The 20,547-nt window shown below is 34.2% G+C and overlaps 1 protein-coding gene across 2 annotated transcripts in view; it reads left to right on the top strand.

The window, feature by feature from the left end:
* GLRB (glycine receptor beta) overlaps positions 1–17,566 on the top strand; it is a 93,784-nt gene extending 76,218 nt beyond the window's left edge. For both annotated transcript variants that reach the window (XM_073232537.1, XM_036992958.2), the window contains 2 exons: positions 9,165–9,457; positions 14,771–17,566. In XM_073232537.1, coding sequence (XP_073088638.1) covers positions 9,165–9,457; positions 14,771–15,067 — 590 coding nt within the window. In that variant the 3' untranslated portion in view covers positions 15,068–17,566. The remainder of the gene's footprint in view (positions 1–9,164; positions 9,458–14,770) is intronic.
* The last annotated feature ends 2,981 nt before the right edge of the window (positions 17,567–20,547 follow it).

The raw sequence follows: 20,547 nt of genomic DNA, 5'->3' as shown, positions 1-20,547 counted from the left end.
AAAATGGTTACCCTCAATGAGTTAATATTCTCTTGGGAAGAAACAGAAACTAAGTACAATATATAATATATAAGATGATGGTAAGGAGAGAGAGAGTTCAGCCTCAGCAGCCTACTTGTCAGGAATTGCCTCAAAGAGAAAGTGATATTGGATAAAGAAATGGTGGAGGTGAAGAAATGATTCATTGTGGTTATCTAGGAAAGAGTGGGACTGGCTAGAGATCATTAAGCACAACATTCCTGAGGCAAGAGCATGATTAAGAGTACTTTGGGAACTTCAAGAAGGCCAATGTGGTTGGAGCAGACTAAGTGAAAGGGCAATTAGTAGATGAAATAAAAAAAGTAAACAATGGTGAGGGCTGGACCACATAACATCTCCATAGGTGTTCTGATGATCTGGGCTTTGTGAAGTCTTTGAGTGCTTTTGAACATGATGTGATTTAACTTTTAATAGATTGTCTTTGCCACCTTTGTTTAGAATAGACTGAAAGGGGGCAAGGGTGGAAGCCAGGAAAGAAGCTAGGGAGCTGTTTTAATAATCCAGGTGAAGTAATCATGGTATGAGCAGTGGTCATAAATATATGGTGGATATTTTAGAGACAGAGATTTGTAGATGAGATTTGTATGTGTGGTTTAAGAAAGAAGATTCAAGTCTAACTTCAAGGTTTCTTTGGCTGAGAAACTAGAGATGAAATTGCCATTAACTGAGATGGGAAAGCTGCGTGTAAAGTAGGTTGAGAAGGTAGGCAGAGCAAGAGTTAGTTTTTGGACATGCTGGGTTTGAGATGTCTTTTAGGTAGAGATGTCAGAGAGGCAGTTGAATGAACAAGTCTCAGATTTCTTAGAGATATCAGGGCTGGAGGGTAAGAATTTGATTTGTCAGAATATAGATCAGCAGAAGATCTGAACAGCCATTTTTCCAAAGAAGAGATATAGATGGCCAAGAGGCACATGAAAAGACGCTCCACATCACTGATCATCAGGGAATGCAAATCAGAACTTCAGTGAGACACCACCGCATACCTGTTAGAATTGCTATTATCAAAAAAAAATAAGAAATAACAAGTGGAGAAAAGGGAACCCTTGTACAAGTTGGTGAGAATGTTTACTGGTATAGTCACTATGCAAAACAGTATGAATGTTGCTCGGAAAAATGAAGAATAGAACTACTACATGATCTATCAATCCCATTTCCAGATATTTATCTGAAGAAATCAAGAATGCTAATTCACAAATGTAATGCATCCCCATGTTCACTGCAACATTATAGTAGCCAAGATATAGAAACAACCTAAGTGCCCATTGGTGAATAATGCATAAAGAAATTGTGTATTTATATGCAATGGTATATTATTTCATCATAAATAATGAAATGTTGCCATTTCTGACACTGTAGATGGTCCTCAAGGACATTATGCTAAGAAAATATGTCAGACAGAGAAAGACAAATATGGTAGCTCTCTTTCATGTGGAATCTAAGATAAAAACAAAACCAAAACTAAGCTCATACAGAGAAGAGTGGTAGTAACAAGAGGCATGGCGTGGGGAGTGGGAAAAATGGGTGAACTTTTTTTTTGTTTTTTTGTTTTTGTTTTTTTTTTAGTTTAAATAAACTGAATAAAAAGTTTCACAATATCATATTACAGCCTTAGGTTACATTTCTGGATATTCAGTTGATAAAGCTATTTTGATTCAGCATCTTTCCTTCTACTTTTCTCTTCCTGCATTATTCCAAAGAATTTTTTTAAAAAGCAGCTTGTCAATCTTTTTCTATTATGGCCCATCATTTTCATTTTTTTTAAGTTAGAAAAAAAATTATGTTGCATAAAATAACTAATTTACTCTAGACTCATTTTGCTTTTTTTTTTTTGAAAAATCAGATTTGTATTATAGTGATTTTTCTCTTGGACTCTTTTATCTATTTATTTCATTGCTAATAACAAACATCAATGCTTCCTCTATGAATTTTAGATAAAGATTTTTGTCTTTAGCTATTTAAGTATGGAAGCAACTATGCAAGTAACTATGGAGGTAGCTTTGTAATACTCTAAATAAATTATACTATAACACTCCCTTCTTCAGGTACATAAAATACTTTAGTTGCTGCCAAAAGGGAATATTTTTTAAATTAAGGTATTATTGATATACAATCTTACAAAGATTTCATATGAGCAACATTGTGGTTATAACGTTCACCCATATTATCAATGCCCAGCCCCACACCCCATTGAAGTCACTGTCCATTAACCATGTTAAGATGCTATAGAGTTGTTATTTGTCTTCTCAGTGCTATAAGGCCTTCCCCATGAGCCACCTACATTATGTGTGCTAATCATAATGCCCCTAAATCCCCTTCTTATTCCCTTCCCAACCACCCTTTCCACCCCCTTCCCTTTGGTAACTCCTAGTCCCTTCTTGGAGTCTGTGCATCTGCTGCTGTTTTGTTCCTTCAGTTTTGCTTTGTTGTTATACTCCGCAGATGAGTGAAATCATTTGGTACTTGTCTTTCTCTGCCTGGCATATTTCACTGAGCATAATACCCTCTAGCTCCATCCATGTTGTTGCAAATGGTAGGATTTGTTTTCCTCCCATGGCTGAATAGTATTTCATTGTGTATATGTACCACATCTTCTTTATCCATTCATCTACTGATGGACACTTAGATTGCTTCCATATCTTGGCTATTGTGAATAGTGCAGTGATAAACATAGGGGTGCATATATCTTTTTGAATCAGAAATCTAGTTTCCTTTGGGTAAATTCCTAGGAGTGGAATTCTTGGGTCAAGTGGTATTTCTATTTTTAGTTTCTTGAGGAGCCTCCATATTGTTTTCCACAATGGCTGAACTACTTTACATTCCCACCAACAGTGTAGGAGGGTTCCCCTTTGTCCACATCCTCACCAGCATTTGTTGTTCCTTGTTCTTTGGATGTTGGCCACCTAATCAGTGAGAGGTGATATATCTTTGTGGTTTTAATTTAAATTTCCCTGATAAATAGTGATGTGGAGCATCTCTTCATGTGTCTGTTGGCCATCTGAATTTCTTCTTTGAAGAAGTGTCTGTACAGATCCTGTGCCCATTTTTTAATCAGGTTATTTGCTTTTTGGGTGTTGAGGCATGTGAGCTCTTTATATTGGATGTTAACCCCTTATCAGATATGTCATTTACAATATATTCTCCCATACTATAGGATGCCTTTTTGTTCTGCTAATGATGTCCTTTGCTGTACAGAAGCTTTTTAGTTTGATGTAGGCCCATTTGTTCATTTTTGCCTCTGTGTCCATTGCCCAACGAGATGTGTTCAGGAAAAAGTTGCTCATATTAATATTCAGGAGATGTTTGCTTTTGTTTTCTTCTAAGAGTTTTATGGTTTCATGACTTATATTCAGGTCCTTGATCTATTTTGAGTTTACTTTTGTGCATGGAGTTAGACAATAATCCAGTTTTATTTTCTTACATGTAGCTGTCCAGTTTCATCAACACCAGTTGTTAAAGAGGCTGCCATTTCCCCATTGTATGTCAATGGCTCCTTTTATCATATATTAATTGGCCATATATGTATGGGTTTATATCTGGGCTGTCTGTTCTATTCCATGGATCTATGGGTCTATTCTTGTGCCAGTACCAAATTGTTTTGATTACTGTGGCTTTGTAGTAGAGCTTGAAGTTGGGAATCTTAATCCTCCCAGCTTTATTTTTCCTTCTCAGGATTGCTTTGGCTATTTGGCATCTTTTGTGGTTCCTTATGAGTTTTAGAACTACTTGTTCTAGTTCATTGAAGAATATTGTTGGTATTTTGATAAGGATTGTATTGAATCTGTAGATTCCTTTTGCAAGATGGCCATTTTGACAATATTAATTCTTCCTATCGATGAGCATGGGATTTATTTCTATTTATTGGTATCTTCTTTAATTTCTCTTAAGGGTGTCTAGTAGTTTTCAGGGTATAGGTCTTTCATTTCCTTGGTTAGGTGTATTCAGAGGTATTTTGTTCTTTTTGATGCACCTGTGAATGGAATTGTTTTCCTGATTTTTCTTTCTGCTAGTTGATCATTAGTATATAGTAATACAAAAGATTTCTATGTATTGATTTAGTATCCTGCAGCTTTGCTGAATTTAGTTACTAGTTCTAGTAGTTTTGGGGGTGAATTCTTTAGGGTTTTTTATGTATGACATCATGTCATCTGCAAACAGTGGCAGTTTAACTTCTTTACCAATCTGGATGACTTATTTTTTTGTGTTGTCTGAATGCCATGGCTAGGACCTCTTGTACTATGTTGAATCAACGTGATGAGAGTGGGCATCCTTGTCTTGTTCCCGATCTTAGGAGAAAAGCTTTCAGCTTTTTGCTGTTAAATACTATGTTGTCTCTGGGTTTGTTGTATATAGTCTTTCTTATGTTGAGGTACTTGTCCTTTATACCCATTTTGTTGAGAGTTTTTATCATGAATGGATGTTGAATTTTGTCAAATGCTTTTTCAGCATCTATAGGGATGATCATGTTTTTTTTGTCCTTTTTGTTGAAGTGATTTATGATGTTGATGGATTCTCAAATATTCTACCATCCTTGCATCCCTGAGATGAATTGCATTGATCATGATGGATGATCATTTTGGTGTATTTTTTTATTTGGTTTGTTAATATTTTGTTGAGGATTTTTGCATCTATCTTCAACAGGGATATTGGTCTATAATTTCCTTTGTTTGTGGTGCCTTTGCTGAGATTTGGTATAAGAGTGATGCTGGCCACATAGAATGAGTTTGAAAGTATTCCCTCCTCTTCTACTTTTTGAAAAACTTAAAGGAGAATGGGTATTAGGTCTTCCCCAAATGTTTGATAAAACTGAGTGGTGAAGCCATCTGTTCCAGGGATTTTCTTCTTAGGTAGTTTTTTGATTACCAATTCAATTTTGTTGCTGGTAATTGGTCTGTTGAGATTTTCTGTTTATTTCTGTGTCTGTCTTGGAAGATTGTGTTTTTCTAGAAAGTTGTCCATTTCTTCTAGATTATCCAATTTGTTAGCATATAATTTTTAATCATATTCTCTAGTAATTCTTTGTATTTCTTTGGTGTCTGTAGTGATTTTTCCTTTCTCATATATGATTCTGTTTTTGTGTGCACACTCTCTTTTTTCATGATAATTCTGGCTAGTGGTTTTTCTATTTTATTTTCTTGAAGAACCAGCTCCTGGTTTCACTGATTCTTTCTATTGTTTTATTCCCAATTTTATTTATTTCTTCTCTAATCTTTATTATGTCCCTCCTTCTACTGACTTTGGGCCTCCTTTGTTCTTCTTTTTCTAGTTTTATTAGCTGTGAGTTTAGACTGTTCATTTGGGATTGTTCTTCTTGAGGTAAGCCTGTATTGACTACAATGTACTTTCCTTTTAGAACTGCCTTTGCGGCATCCCACAGGTTTTGGGTTGTTGAGTTGTTGTTGTCATTTGTCTCCATATATTCCTTGATATCTGTTTTTATATTTGGTCATTGATCCATTGATTATTTAGGAGCATGTTGTCAAGCCTCATGTGTTTATGGGCATTTTTGCAAAGGGGAAATTGTTAAGAAATATGTTTCAGTAATAAGTGCTAAAGAGATTAATAATTCATGTTAGAGGTCACACCTCTAGTAGACATTGCATATATATCTTTCATTTTTCTTTATGCTCTTTTCTTATCATCTGGAATAGTGGTTCAAGGATTATGAGGACCTCTTTTAAAAATATAGAAATGTGTTTTTATATTCTTACATGATCATAGTATTTTTCTTTTTACTATCCTTTTATTCAAATGTTATGAAATGATAATGTGCTAATATAATTGAGTAGTACTTCTAAATATATTTTCATTTTATTTATCACACTTCCATGTATACATATTTGAAAAGTAGTTTATCTCAGGATGAGATAAAAATTATTTGGAGTTTAGACATAGTTAGTATGTACATACTTGCCATATCTCCTTGACCTTCTCTATTGGTTCATGGAATTTGTTATTAGCAACAAATACTATGTGTAATTTTCATTTCTTTTTTTTTTCCTTTTTTCATCCTCTTTTTCTTTCTTTCCTTTTTTTTCATTATCCAGTTTTTGGTCTTTCTCTTGTCATCAGTACATTGCTACTGTATATCTCTTGAGAAATTATTTTGCTGATCCTTTCTCTGAAATTGGCTGAAGAAGAAATACCTATCTGGATATCCTACAGTGATCATAAAGTTCTCTATGAACTGATGAGTAACTAACTATTGAATAATTGAGATGATTTTATCACTATAAAATTTGTTCTGCATACAATGAGCTAAATAACTTTATCTTTTACCCTGAATTTTTCATAGAGGTTTTTGTTTAGTTCACCCTCTCTGTATTATTAATTTATGAATACTCTATATTATTTGTTAGCTTTAACTTTTAACAGATATAGACCCAGCATCTGTTTGTAAGACTTGATATCAATTTTATGATATTTTCCTTGGTTTTAAATCTACACTTGATTTATTTTTACATTATTGAAGGAACAATTCTGACAAGTAAGGACTACATATTTTAAACATGTTTTGAAATATTATAACATGAAATCCTGGGATTTGTTAGAGAGGAATTCCATTAAATGAGGATAGTTTATTAAGAACACAACACAGTATTAAAATTATAAAAAATTACATTTTTCTGAGTAATGTGTTTCACATTTTCACATTTCTTTTTATTGGTTTATAATTTCTTAAAATTATACAAAATTTCACTATGATTATTTATGAAATAATTCCATTTGACAGCTATCTTAATATGATAGAACAGTATTGCTCAAAGAAATATTATTTGCTCAGATTTCTTACTCTGCAAAAAAATAAACCAAATGGATATTTCCTATTTTAAAGAAAGGGATATTTCCTTTTTCTGAAGATAAGGAACATAGTAATGTTCACATTCTCCTCTTCCTCACCTATCTCTATTTCTATTCTTTCATCTTTGAAATAATAAAATCTCAATAGAATTGACCACCATGGTTTCTAAATGAAAGCCTGGAGTTATAAATACCTCCCCATCCTCCCCCAAATCCATTAATGTCATATCCTTTCTTCCAGAAGTTAGCCCCTCCTTGGTGTCTTTGATCCCTTTTTCTGACTCACCAGTATGTGGCACGGGCGTCTTCTCCCCTTTCAGCATGACCTCCAGCTGTTATTGCTGCTGAAAATTGGCTAATCTTTCTTTTCAGCAAAGGTTTCAACTGTGTTGTGCTGTGACAGGGTTTTCAGTTCTTTTTCTTGGCCTTTATCTAACCTGTGTGCATACCAAAGTCATCTCTTTTCTAAAGTCTTCCCATCTTTCATGGGTACTTTTCCAGTCATTCTCTTCAGGACTGTGTCTCAATCTTTTTCTTCTTCCTTATGCTTTGTTTCTGTAATTATTATTTTTCTTTCAGTCTTTTTTGTATCTCTCTACCAAAGTAATGTGATTTAAACATTCTTTTGATTATGTCATTTCTCTTTCCCAAATTTCAAGTTTCTTAACGTTCTCTACCAAATTTGGTAAATTCATTATAGGGCTTTCAAGACCTTCTATAATCTAGTACTATTCTCCATTTTGCCGTATAGTTTCTACATATTAGGATAAATATATAAAGTAACAGGTATACTCCTGAGTTTTCTACAATTTAGTAATTCTGTATTACTGATGAGCATAAAATACTATGGAAACACAGGGAATGGTGTCAATACATTCTGTATGAAGGAATTAAGGAAAGCTTGTTTTTGATAGGTTGCTATGTCATATTTGATTAAGACTAGAAAAATTGACTCGGAAAGATGGTTTGCCAAATTAATTCCCATTGGTATAATTAGCTGTAGTTTACGGCAGTAATGGATATGATTTAGGATTTTTGTGTTCCTTTCCACTTCCAGGTCAGAAAATTTTAAGACCTATATTAACTTCTAAAATACAGATCTGTTAATTAGTTCTTAGTTTTCCTCAAGACCTAGGATAATTATATTATAACAGCGAAGTAGATGCTTATCAAATGTTTATATATCTAAATAATATTGTTTCCATCTGCAGAAGTCATTATATTTTGATAAAAGCCTTTCTAGTAGTCTTTTAGCTCTTGCATACTTAAAAAAATATTGACACCTTTCAGAAACCTCTGAAATGATGCAACTGATGGAAAATATTTTTTATGTTTTAATTGATGATTAACACCAAGATCGTGCTTGCCATATTCCCAAGGCAATCAAAAAGAGACAATTATATCTTTAATTATTAAGTTAATGTATTCATTAATTATCAGAGGTGGTGAAATCTAATACGAGAAAAGCATGCTTGGCCCCAGAAGTGAAATGGACTCACAGAGCCATGACGAACCTGTTTCCTACTTGACTTAAAGTGGGGGACCCTTGGCATCTCTGAGATTCTGTCTGACTCAGTGTATTACTGGTGGTCTGTGCCAGTGGCTCATGTTTTCCCATCCGCTCTCAAAACAAGAAGGGAGAAAGAGACAAAGAGGAAACAATGGGAGCATGGGCAAGTGGGAAAAGACAGAAGATAAATTATTCTAATTATCTTTGGGATTTTACAATTATATGACTTAAATTTATATAAAACTAGTTAGCTTTCTATGTGCAGTTAATATTACATATAGCAGAATTTTGTTCTTTCCTTGAAAAACTGGGATTATTTGCTTCCCCTGAAATAATCAGGAATATTCTCTACTTTGTCTTTTCTATTATATTTTCTAAAGTTGAGAACATTATCAGAAAATTTCTTTATATGTTCTCTTCTTCTGATTTGGTTGTTCATGGGTAAAATTCAGCTCTGTAGCTGTCTAAAATAAAGATGAAAAATGAAATAACTTTCTGTAATCAGAGAGCTCTGTGGCTTCTTCAGAGATACTACAGAATGTTTTAAACATATTTAAAACAGATGCAGACTGTGGTTTTACACCTTGGTTTAAATTTCTATTTTTCTTAGGTGCTATGTGTATATAAATATTCTCAATCACATTCAGTAGTCCTTTCATAAAAAGTATGTATGTGTTATTCCTTCTACTCTTTGGGCTTTAAAGGGACCTGATGAACATTTAGAAGTTACTGGAGAGGGATTTCATAAAAGAGTAGTGATTTCAGAACATTTCACAGGAGTGAAAAGCAACTTTGACTCCTGTTTCTGTTTCTGTAGGTATCTTCTCAGTACTCAGCTTGGCCTCTGAGTGCACAACCCTTGCTGCAGAACTTCCCAAAGTGTCCTACGTGAAGGCTCTTGACGTGTGGCTCATTGCGTGTCTTCTCTTTGGGTTTGCTTCTCTGGTGGAGTACGCTGTCGTCCAGGTGATGCTGAATAACCCCAAACGAGTCGAAGCAGAAAAAGCCAGAATTGCTAAGGCTGAGCAAGCAGATGGAAAAGGTGGAAATGCAGCTAAAAAGAATACTGTGAATGGTACAGGGACTCCTGTTCACATCAGCACTTTGCAGGTGAGAATGAAATTATCCAGTGAAAAGATTTCCCTCAACCTCTACAGTGTCAGGCGAGATGCCATAATGTGGCTGTAAAGGTTTGATAGGATTGGTATTCATTCATTTTTCTTTCGCAGATGAAAAAGAACTGAGCACAACATACTTTTTGGAAAAATACACCAAAAACACTTAGGTCAAAGACTAATCAGGAAAAAAGTCAATACCTTACCAAATCTCCGAAGACTTTCCATGGAATTAAGGATATACCTTTGCTTTGATGGTTACCATTGAATGTGTAGAGCTTACCAGAACTGCAGACGTAACCCCTGTTTCTCATTTGATAAGCTTTATGAAAGGCTGGAAGGCTGTTGGGGGCACTGACCTTCTGCCAATTCAGAAGGCTTAGGGGCACCCATGTTCACGGTTAAATCTCTTCTGACCTCTTCTCCATCAAGTTAGCTTTATATAGAACATGTCAGACAGTCTACTTATTTATTGGGTGCCCAGCCCATAGGGAAATTGTGTCCATAGTTTGGGATCTTTCCAGGTCAGTAGTGAGTAGCTGGAGAACTGGACAAGGTTGAACCCCTTCGCCTTGCCCTTCCCCTTGTCGTGGGTCTGAGAGTACTGGGCACTGCCTCTAGATCCAGGTGCTGATAAATCCTGAAACAACCTGCTGCTGCATGGATTAAGGAAAGCTGTCCACTTACTCAAAGTGCCCCTGATTTCCACTTGGTTTAGCATGGTAGTTCCACAGTCTGTTTCTGCTGGGTTGGGGGTAGGAGTCCATGCTGCCCGCCCAGTCTCCACTGACCCAGTGGCAGGGAATGGGCCTTGTTGCTGGTCCTTGGAGATGGAAGTCCCAGCTCCCTACTTGAGCTTCTCTGATACCACTTCAGTGGGAGTGTTGGGCCCTTCATTACAGCCTCTTGAGACATAGTTCTCCACTCAACCATTGCTGGCATGGCTGAGATGGGGTCACAAATTTTTTCCGTTGTGTATGGCTGGAGTAGAGAAGTTGCTGTCTAAAAGTTTTCTATCTTGCTAAGCTGCCCCTTTCTTTGTCCTTAGGCTAAAGGGGTCATCAGGCTTCTATTAGGGCCAGTTCTGTCTGCACCCACTGGCGTTTTCAGTTCCAGCTTCTTCAGCTCCAAATCTGGGACATATGAGGCAAAAAGAAAACAAGACCTCAGCACCATGCCATTGCTCAACTCCCAAGGTCCCCAGCTGATCTCAGCCTTTTCTCTACCTTTCACAATCTTTTTTGTTTTATATAATGTCCAGGATGTGTCTACTCCATCTTGCTGGGAGTCCCCCTATATTATTTTCGAGTCCCTCACAACCTCATTGTATGTGCGTCATGCTACCACACTCTGGTGATTAAATAGACATATCCATAGGCTACTTGTAACACCTTGATTAATATTGCAACTGCTGCCTACTAGGCCACTTCAGACTGCCTTCCTGCACCAGGAACACAACTTTTCAGGGAAATTATTATTCTCAACCCCATACTTTACTTTCCTCTCTGTTACATCCAAAACTTCCAAATAATACCTAGAAATGTTAACAGTGCTCAAGGACATGCTTCAGTATATCAGAGAACCAGTGACTGAAGCATATTAGCTTTTTGTGAGAAACTGGTTTTCCTTCTTAGGCATAAACTTAGTTCTCCACACCAGAAATGGAAGGAAGAGTAGTTGGTACACTTACACTATATGGAGCTGTTCATGCCTTGAATTTTGACTCCAACTACAATCACTCCATTTACATCTCCCTCGTTACCAGCTCACTAATCCCCTGACTCACTAAGTTACGAGATGTGGAGACAGAAAGCAAAGATGTTCTATAGAATAGGTGTTTGATTTCCATTAGTGCCAAAATGAGCTCCATTTTCAGGAGCCTCAATAAGTACAGAAATTCCCTAGTAACAGAGAACACCAATGTGTAAATGGTCTTGTAATCTTAGTATATTCCAAGAAGTGGTGTATTGATGGAGGGGAAGGGGACTCACTAGAATCAGATTTTCAGAGTACTGTAGAACATGTCAAGATTATCTGTGAACATAGACATAAAGGATAAGTAGGAACAGTGGAAATCTTAGTAGCTACAATTGGAAGCATTAGAAAGTTTTTATCTGCATCCTTTGTTATTCTTGACAGTTTCATTATCATACAACCTCATTTTTGCTCCCAGTAATTTTCAGAAGTGACAGGTTTATATGATGAAAGTAAATGAGATACATTCCTATGAGGAAAAAATTGAGAAATTATGAAGTAGAGGTTAATATAACCAAGATCACTTCTAAGAATATGTTAAGTACAGCTTTATTGATAAGCCATTTATAGCTTCATTTATAAGCTGTATCCCTCCCTCTTTGTGTGATATTATAATTGTTTAAAATAGTATTTATATTGTAAACTCTTGTACTTTTATATAAATGTTTGACATGATAATTATGTGTAGGTAATAATAACTAAAAAAGAAAGTTATGTTTTTGTGAAATCACTGATGAATGGGAGAAGGTGAGACCAGCCAACTAGTTAATGAATCATGAGCTATTTCAGGAGCCTGAGGACATCTCAGGAGGGAACCTAATTTTATTCAGTTTTGTCACATCCTAAAAAATTACTTCTGTGGTAGAGGGTCTCTCTACTAATTCTCACACATTCACACGGACTCCCACACATGCACATAACTGTACTCACTTTATATATAAGCATCTTCAATACATTTATGGAAGACTTCTTAATAAATTAAATGATTAAAAATTTAGTATAACTATATTGAAACTTTATGGAGTGCTTTTCCATGTTATTACTTTAATACTGAAGAAATTTTTACTGACATGTTTACTACATTTAATAATCTCTCTGAATAAACATAAGATTCTATCTCTACATTTTTAATACATTGAATAAAACCATGCCTTAATCTTTTACTTTGTGAAAAAGTAAAGATCGCTGAGCAGTCATGCTTCTCGTCTATTGGCAGAAGCTAATGTGTACCTTTGTTTTGGTAAGTGGATCTGAAGCAGAGTCAGTACATCTAAAGCTTTTGTAATAGAGAGTTCTGAAGAGAAAAAGAAAGACTGGGGTATCCCCAGAGGCCCACATTTCCAAGACCACTCCGAGAGTCTGAGAGTGATGCAGAGATCTGAAATGTGGAGTGTGTTCTCAGCTTCTTCCCCCATCGCGGTGGTGACTGTGATTCACTCTTTACCGAAGCTCCCTGACACATACTGAGACCTGCACATTCTGCAGCCAGCCTGGGAAACTGGAGCCTTCAATGCGGTCTTCTGTTTGATTCACTTTATAGGGAGTATGGGTGCGTGTGATTGGATGTTTGTGTGTGTGTGTATGTGTGGTGACGGAGCTTGGATGACAGACTGCTCACTGAAAATGGCCTTTGTGAAATTTTAAATTAGAGAATTTAAATGGACGATCTGGAAATAAATTATATATATATATATATATATATATATATGAATAATTCATATATATGTATATGTACAAATGAGTTCATAGACACACACACATGAACGCTTTCCCAAAGTCACATTTAAATAATTTAGATGTAGTTGCTACCTTTATTCTCTCTTGTATTTCATTGATCAGTCCCTATTTTTTGCCAGACATATTCATAGACACAGTGTATAAATCAATATGAACAAAACCCTGAACCTGTGGTGATTTACCTCATCAAGACATAATTCTTTTAAGCTAGGCTGAGCTCTCCCATTGGTAAATTTTAACTGCACATTTGTGGGAATCCTCTTTCTGTAGGTTGGCCTCTGTTAGCAAAAACAAAATCCTATCCAAGATGGAATTATTTCCACTTTGGCTATTTTATGACATTCTACAAACAGATTAATATCATTTTTTTTAAGTATGAAACCTTTAGAAGGGTGAACTTCTAGCGCCATTATCCCCATTCCTACTTGTTAATATTTTCTTGTGTATTTTTGTACAATTATATGTACATAAATGTCTTTTTCAAAAATTTTTGCCAATGTACAAATATCTATGTGGTATAAAGTATATAATAATAAAGCCAACTTGTACAGCAGCTCAAAAAATAGCATTACCAGTAGTTGTTCATAATTTTTTTTAAAAAGTAGAAACAACTTAAAGTATAATGACAGAGAATGTATAAATACAGTTTAACTTGTTTTTTCACTCAGCATATCTTGGTTATCTTTGCTTTCTACTTTTGGACACTGATATCTGGCATTTGCCCAGAAAATATATCTCAGTGTTTGTTTAGATAAAGGGTAGTGTCCTGGTACCTGCAGTACTGCTGGGGAATAATTTACTTTACTTTTTACATTAAGTATAATTTTTGCCCAGCCATAATCTAGTAAATGTAAATAGACTGCACATAATTAGTCAAGACACTATACTAACAAAGCAAACACTAGAGTAATTATATTGTACTACCAATATACAATGACATAGGTTCCATTATCATTAAAAAACTGTAAATATCAATAGTGAAGTTTCCAAAAGTGAATCACAGAACTCCGGAGTAGGACACTAGAAACTGAAGCAACAAAATCAATGGCTCACCTTCCGTGGTCTTTTGTGACATCAGTGGTACTTAAAACATTCGGGTAGCTTATATCTCTGATTGCTAAAGAGAGTTCAGTCTGAAATAACTATTTTGTGTATTTTAGGGAATTGATTCGAATTTGGTAATTCAGAGATTAGCAACTGAATAGTCTCTGTAAGCATGTTATCTTGCTGAAATATAGATAGTTTCTTTGGATTCTCGGAGTGTGGTTGGCTAATTCAACTTTAGTCCGTAAGTTAGGAATGCCCTTCACTAGTAAATACTTGGTTCATGATAATTGTGGCCATCTTTTAGTTCTTATTTGTGAGTGTGACTCAGAGACGCAGTCTGTCTCCTTGGATGGATCAATGCCTCTGCTCATTTATAACCCATCCTGTTTGGAAACAGGAGCCACAGGGGAGCCAAAGGTTAGAAATACTACAGGACTTCTGTGATCCGCATCACAGTAATATGGTCTGTGTCATAGCTGAATTTGGATTTTTATTTATGGGTCTGTCAACTGAGAACTCTTACAAGCCTGGGAGCATCTAATAAATGATGATTTATGTTTTGATCCCTTAAGATAAAATGACCCATCATTGTAGAGCCCTAAATATTCAGGTAATCTGATGGTTTGATCAATCGACTGTTTGTTTGACAAAAAGAGACCACAAATAATAAACTGATTAAACCATCAGATTTTTGAAATATCCTTTTGAAGAGATGTTTTATAAATAGAAAAATCCTAAATGTATTCTATGTTTAATTTTTATTCTCAAGGTTGGAGAGACCAGATGCAAAAAGGTTTGTACTTCGAAGTCGGATCTGAGGTCTAATGACTTCAGCATCGTCGGAAGCTTGCCGAGAGATTTTGAATTATCTAATTATGACTGCTATGGAAAACCTATCGAGGTCAACAGCGGACTAGGGAAATCTCAGGCGAAGAACAACAAGAAGCCTCCGCCCGCCAAGCCCATTATTCCAACCGCAGCAAAGCGAATTGATCTTTATGCAAGAGCATTGTTTCCTTTCTGCTTCTTATTCTTCAATGTTATATATTGGTCTATATATTTATGATGAATCTTTCCCATTTGTATAAAATAAAATCCCATGTTATTGTGAACAACCTCATTCATAATGCCAATCTGAAAATTTTTGCACTTTCATAGCAATGTATTGCATTTTGGATGCCATTTGATTGTAATAAAAATGTGGCACTTTAATTTTGAATGGCAGCATGATCTTGTATTGTCTCTGCTCTAATAATGATGTATATATGTATAACAAACATACTGCTTTAAGAACAATGAAGGATAAGCATACCACATAAAAGAAAAAATCTAAACCATTATCTTCAGTTAGTGTAAATTGAAAATACTTCAGATAATTCTGATAATAAAATGATGTGCACGCTAAATCCTGTTATGATCACCATTCTAATGTATGTAGTATTTTAAATTTCCTTCCTTGTAACCTTCAGAGAAAGCCATCTTATTCTTGTATAATTTTAGATGGTATTATCACAGATTAAGAAAATTATATTACACATTGTTTAAAGTTTATAAGTAGAAATATATCAGCTATAAATATGTGGACTCTGTGAAGAAATAAAGTTGAAAAAATTGCTAATTTGTAAAATCAGCTCATTCTAAAGTGTGCCTGTGTTGTCAAATGCTGGGTAGTAATATATAGTAAGCATTTTTGAAACAAAGGGAAATCTATATTTACATAAATTCATACTGAATTGTAGATTCTGATAAAAATAAAAGATGAATATATTGATTAAATATTTCTGATAAATTCTATTTAATCCACCTTAAAACCTATATGCATTTTCATGGATTTTATCTTGTGATTACAGAGTATATAAAATCACTGTGCCTTAAAAAGAGCCATAAATATTTTAAATTGGAATATAGTCATAGATATGTTATTTCATATCATTTTTAAGAAACCAAGAGGAAAATACCCTGTTACTAGAAGTAACCTGACTTGGGGAAAAACAGTCCATAATTATTAAAGGATTTTAACTTTTTCATTTTACTAAAATACTTACATATTTTTAAGTAAAATTAAGAAATGCTTTTGTGAATTCAATTATTTCTTTTTTTCTTATTTGGATATTTTTAAATTTGTTATGAAACATTTAAGTAAATATTTTTGTTAGGCCTCACTTCCACTTGTATTTTCTTTTTTGCTAAAAGTCTACACTACTTACTTATATTTATTTAGTTTGAACTTATTCCAATCTGAAAATAGGCACTTTCTGGTCTATAAGACTCTCATTTCCTAGTAATATCACAGCCAATGTACCTTTTTATTTCTCCAGAGCTGAAATTAGAACTATCAATAACTCCCATAATATAAACATAAGACCAAATAACTCTGTCTATATTACTTGGAGAATTTTGTTACAGCTGAGAGTTTGTATGGTCAATTCAATAATAAAATGTGTTTAAATAGTGTTCATGCAAATCGCCATATGTAATCAAATGCTATTTTATTGAAGATTTTTATTTTTCAGATTCCCAATGATTACTAAATTTTTTAAAAAATAAGGTGTAATATAATGCTCTGTTGTCCTTCAGCACCCTCTAGTTGCAAAAGCTTAGTCATCTGAATATTTTTAAAATGTGTAAGTAACCCTGTTGATGGGCTGTAATATCCTGCTAGGACAAGGGCAGTCACTTTTTAGTGGAACTTTTGTGGGAAAAAAATGTCTTGAGTAGGACTCAAATCATTTAAAATTTTATTTATAATATACTTGTTTTTAATTTTTTTCTATATTCTTGGAAATTCCATTCATATTAGGAAGTTTGATTTAGACACAAAGTTTTAAGTGGAAAATATACCAACTGGAAGACAGGTCTTGTTATATAAGAATGTTGAAAATAATTTGAATTTCATTCTGTACAGTAATACTCTAGCCTACTAAGATCAATTTTAAAACCCAAATATATATAAATAACTATCCCAGGATTGTGTATATAAAACTTCAAATGGTACATAAGACAGTGGCCGTAACAAAGCAGTAGTACAATCATGTCCACTCCCCTTACTTTATAATGTGACCCTAAAAAGAGCCATAATATTTTAGAGACTCAAGGATTTGGTCACTTAACCCCAGTGTAGTTCTGATGTGTATTCTTTAAATACTGTGTTTCTCTAGGAGACTTGCAGTACAGCTACCTGGATATCAGTATCTCAAATTCAGTGTCTCCAAAATAAAATTTATCTTCTCACAAATCAGTAGGTTATCTTCTATTTCTTTTGACACATCACTATTCCAGTAATCCACATTAATATTTTTTCTGAAATATTTTATGTTGCAGATATGATATCCCTTCCCTTTAGTGTGTTTCCTAAACAAGGACATCCTCTTTTTGTAACCACAGTAAAACCAGGTATTCATATCAAGAAAATAACATTGATAAAATATTATAATCTAGAGAGTTTTTTAAATCTGTACATTGTTCCACCTTTTTTTTTTTTGGTTTGGGATCCAGTCCAGTTTTACATATTTCATTTAATGGTCACAAAGTTAATTTCTTTAAAATAAAGTCTTGATCATGGAATTCTGCTCAAACATCTTTAGTGTCTTGTGTCGTCCTGTGAACTAAGTAAAAAAAAATCCTCTCTCTGACATAAAATTCTCTTATTAAATGTTCAAATCTTTTGCAGCCCTTTCTCACACTACTTCTCTGCTCATCTCTTAAACTTCAACCAAACTGATTTTGAATTTTACTTATTGTGATTAAGCAGTGATTGGTGTGCTAAGTTCAGCCAGATGCCTTTCCTTTTAGACAAGTGGTTACTTTTATGTTTCACTGTTTCTTTTAAGTGGGCCAATCTTGGATGTTGTGTCTTCAAATACTCATTTTAACTAATAAGTTTTTATTCAACACTGTTTTTTAGTCACATGGTTCCATCTGTATTGAATAAAGAAATTAAAATTTTTGTTTCCCATTACATATGTAGTGTGCAAATTTGGATGCTCTAAATCCAACACAATTTATCATCTATATTACTCAGAAATTCAGTAGACATAAAAAGTTGGATGTGAAATTTTTAAAGGCCAATTCCAAGATGAGAAATAGTTTTAATCTTTTTCTATAACCTTAATCAAAGCATTCTTGTTAGGATATTTACCTAGCTTTTGAATAGCAGATTTATTGCAATTATATTTTCAAATTAAATGCTTATGTTTATAATATACCAGTAACTTAACATTCACTGATATTCCTCCCACCCCTGCTCTTTTTTTATGAAGCTAGTCTTAACCTTTTAAGAGGCTAAGGTCAAGTTCTTTTTCTTTCAAAGCATTAACCACATCAGTGGAGTGAAAATTCTTTACAGACTTTCTTGTGATTAATATTAGTGGATAATATGGATGCCATATTCAACATTGGTTATGCTCTTAAAGGGTATATACACTTATATGCATAAACTTGGTATTTTACATTTTAATATATTTTGCATTTTTACTACATAAGTGTACATGCACAGATATATACGCATATATTTTTTTGTTTTGTGCTTAGGAAAAACAATGAGAAAATTCATGAATTCTGTTCTAGTTGGAATTTATTCCAAACAATAAGTTCATTTTCACTCCCTCCCAAAGGCATTTTTAAATTTCTTAAATCTCACATATCACACCCAAAACAGTTATTTCTAAACCCTCTCAGAGTAGAATAGTGAACAAAAAATATGGTAAGTCAGTAAATGCTTATGGGTACTTACTATGTTAAAGGTCTTGTGTTAGCCAAAAACTGTAAAGATGAATAAATTATGTATTCCACTCTTAAATGATAGCCATTGGTGTGAAAAGGAAATAATACTAAATGTATAAATCTCTATAATGCATATTATTAAGAAGCTTAAGGAGAAAATCAAATATTCATCTTAAAGAAAGAGACCCGTCTTAAAGAAAAATAAAAAATACTCCAAAATAACTAAATGCCATTTTATGCTAATAATTTTTCATAAAAATTGTGAATTGTAAAATGCAGAAATATTGCAATAAAAATGTTAAATATCAAAAAACAACTTGAATTCTATTTCCTAGTTAACATTTCCGAGGAAATAATGATCAGTAAAACAAATTTTCCTCAGATGATGATGTAATGGCTGCACTTGATGTTTGTTTCTTAACCAAAACTCCTGTCTGATCTTAATCCTATAACTGGAAACAATTTTCAGTAAATTCTAATTTACAGCCTGAGGCAATTGTAGCTCAACTAATAATCATTCACAATGAAGTGGCCCAAAGGAGCCAGAGCCCTTTTGCAAGTTTAGCAACAATGCAGTCAAACTACAGTCCCTTTCTCAATTACCTCACCAAATACGGATTTTATTAGTCGATTAGCATTGCCCCGCCCTGTGCCATTGATGACACATAACAGAAACCCCATTTTGTGTAATGGTAAACAACATGAAGAGGCAAATGATTCTAGCTTTTGAAAAGCTCAGCTTAGTTTATTGTATGTTCCCATGGGATGGTCTTTCAAGCGTTTATTGGAGTTGGAAATGCAGCAGGTGGAAAATGACGTTTATCAGTCTGCGAACACCCTGTCGGCTTCTCGGAGGACTGCACCTCAGGCCAGAGCGCTGTCAGCAGACTCCTCTTCAGGATATGAATTTGACAGACATTGTATCTGCTTACTTTACTAACAAATTTAGGCATTTTTAAAATATAAATCTTAGAATCTGCAGGCTTGTCAGCTACAAAGATGATCTTTAACTTATAACTGAGACAATATTGTATGGAACTCATTAAGAGGGAATACCTAATAAATTCTGCCTTGGACTATTATAAAGCCTCTTTCTAAACACAGCTGCACTTTTCTGGTTCATTCATATGTGTACTCAAAAGCCCTTTCATTCAAAAATCACTAGCATTTCCAATCAGTCCACTGATATCTTAGAAGCTTTCAAATTTCTAGATGGACTAATTTAAATGTACAAATAAAAATGTTAAATTTTTTAAGGAATATTTGTGGTACATGCATCATATAAAATTAATCTAAGGGTCTAAATTAAACTGGAGGCTGGTTTACTAAGTACACATATAGGAAGGCAATATAGGGGTAGTAGAAAGATTCTTGGACTGGAGATAATCATACCTGGGTTATAGTTTATTTACAACCCTGCAAACTTTGTCAAAGGATCTACTTCTCAGTTACCCTACTTTTAAAGAGGGAATAAAAATAATTTAAGGATTACCAGATTACAACATGTAAATCTGTCTTTTATCATGGTTGGTTACAAGCAAGGACTTGGAAGCATACAGTCTAGGCTAGAGTCTCACTAATGTAAATCTTGGAAAAATTATTTAGCACCTGTGAGCCTCAGTTTCCCCAGTTACAAAACATGGGAAAGGCTATTAGTGACAACCTTATAACATTATTCTGAGGATGTAAGTTATTAATATATGTAAAGTGCTTAGCAGATTTCCAGGGCATAGTAAGTATACAATAAATTATGGTTATTATTATCTTGTTTTATTTCTTACTACTACTACCAATATGCTGTTTTTAGCACTGAAATTACTTCTA

The sequence above is a fragment of the Manis javanica genome, chromosome 3, assembly GCF_040802235.1.
Source record: "Manis javanica isolate MJ-LG chromosome 3, MJ_LKY, whole genome shotgun sequence".
Classification (NCBI taxonomy): Eukaryota; Metazoa; Chordata; class Mammalia; order Pholidota; family Manidae; genus Manis; species Manis javanica.
This window is presented reverse-complemented; position numbering and strand designations above follow the sequence as displayed.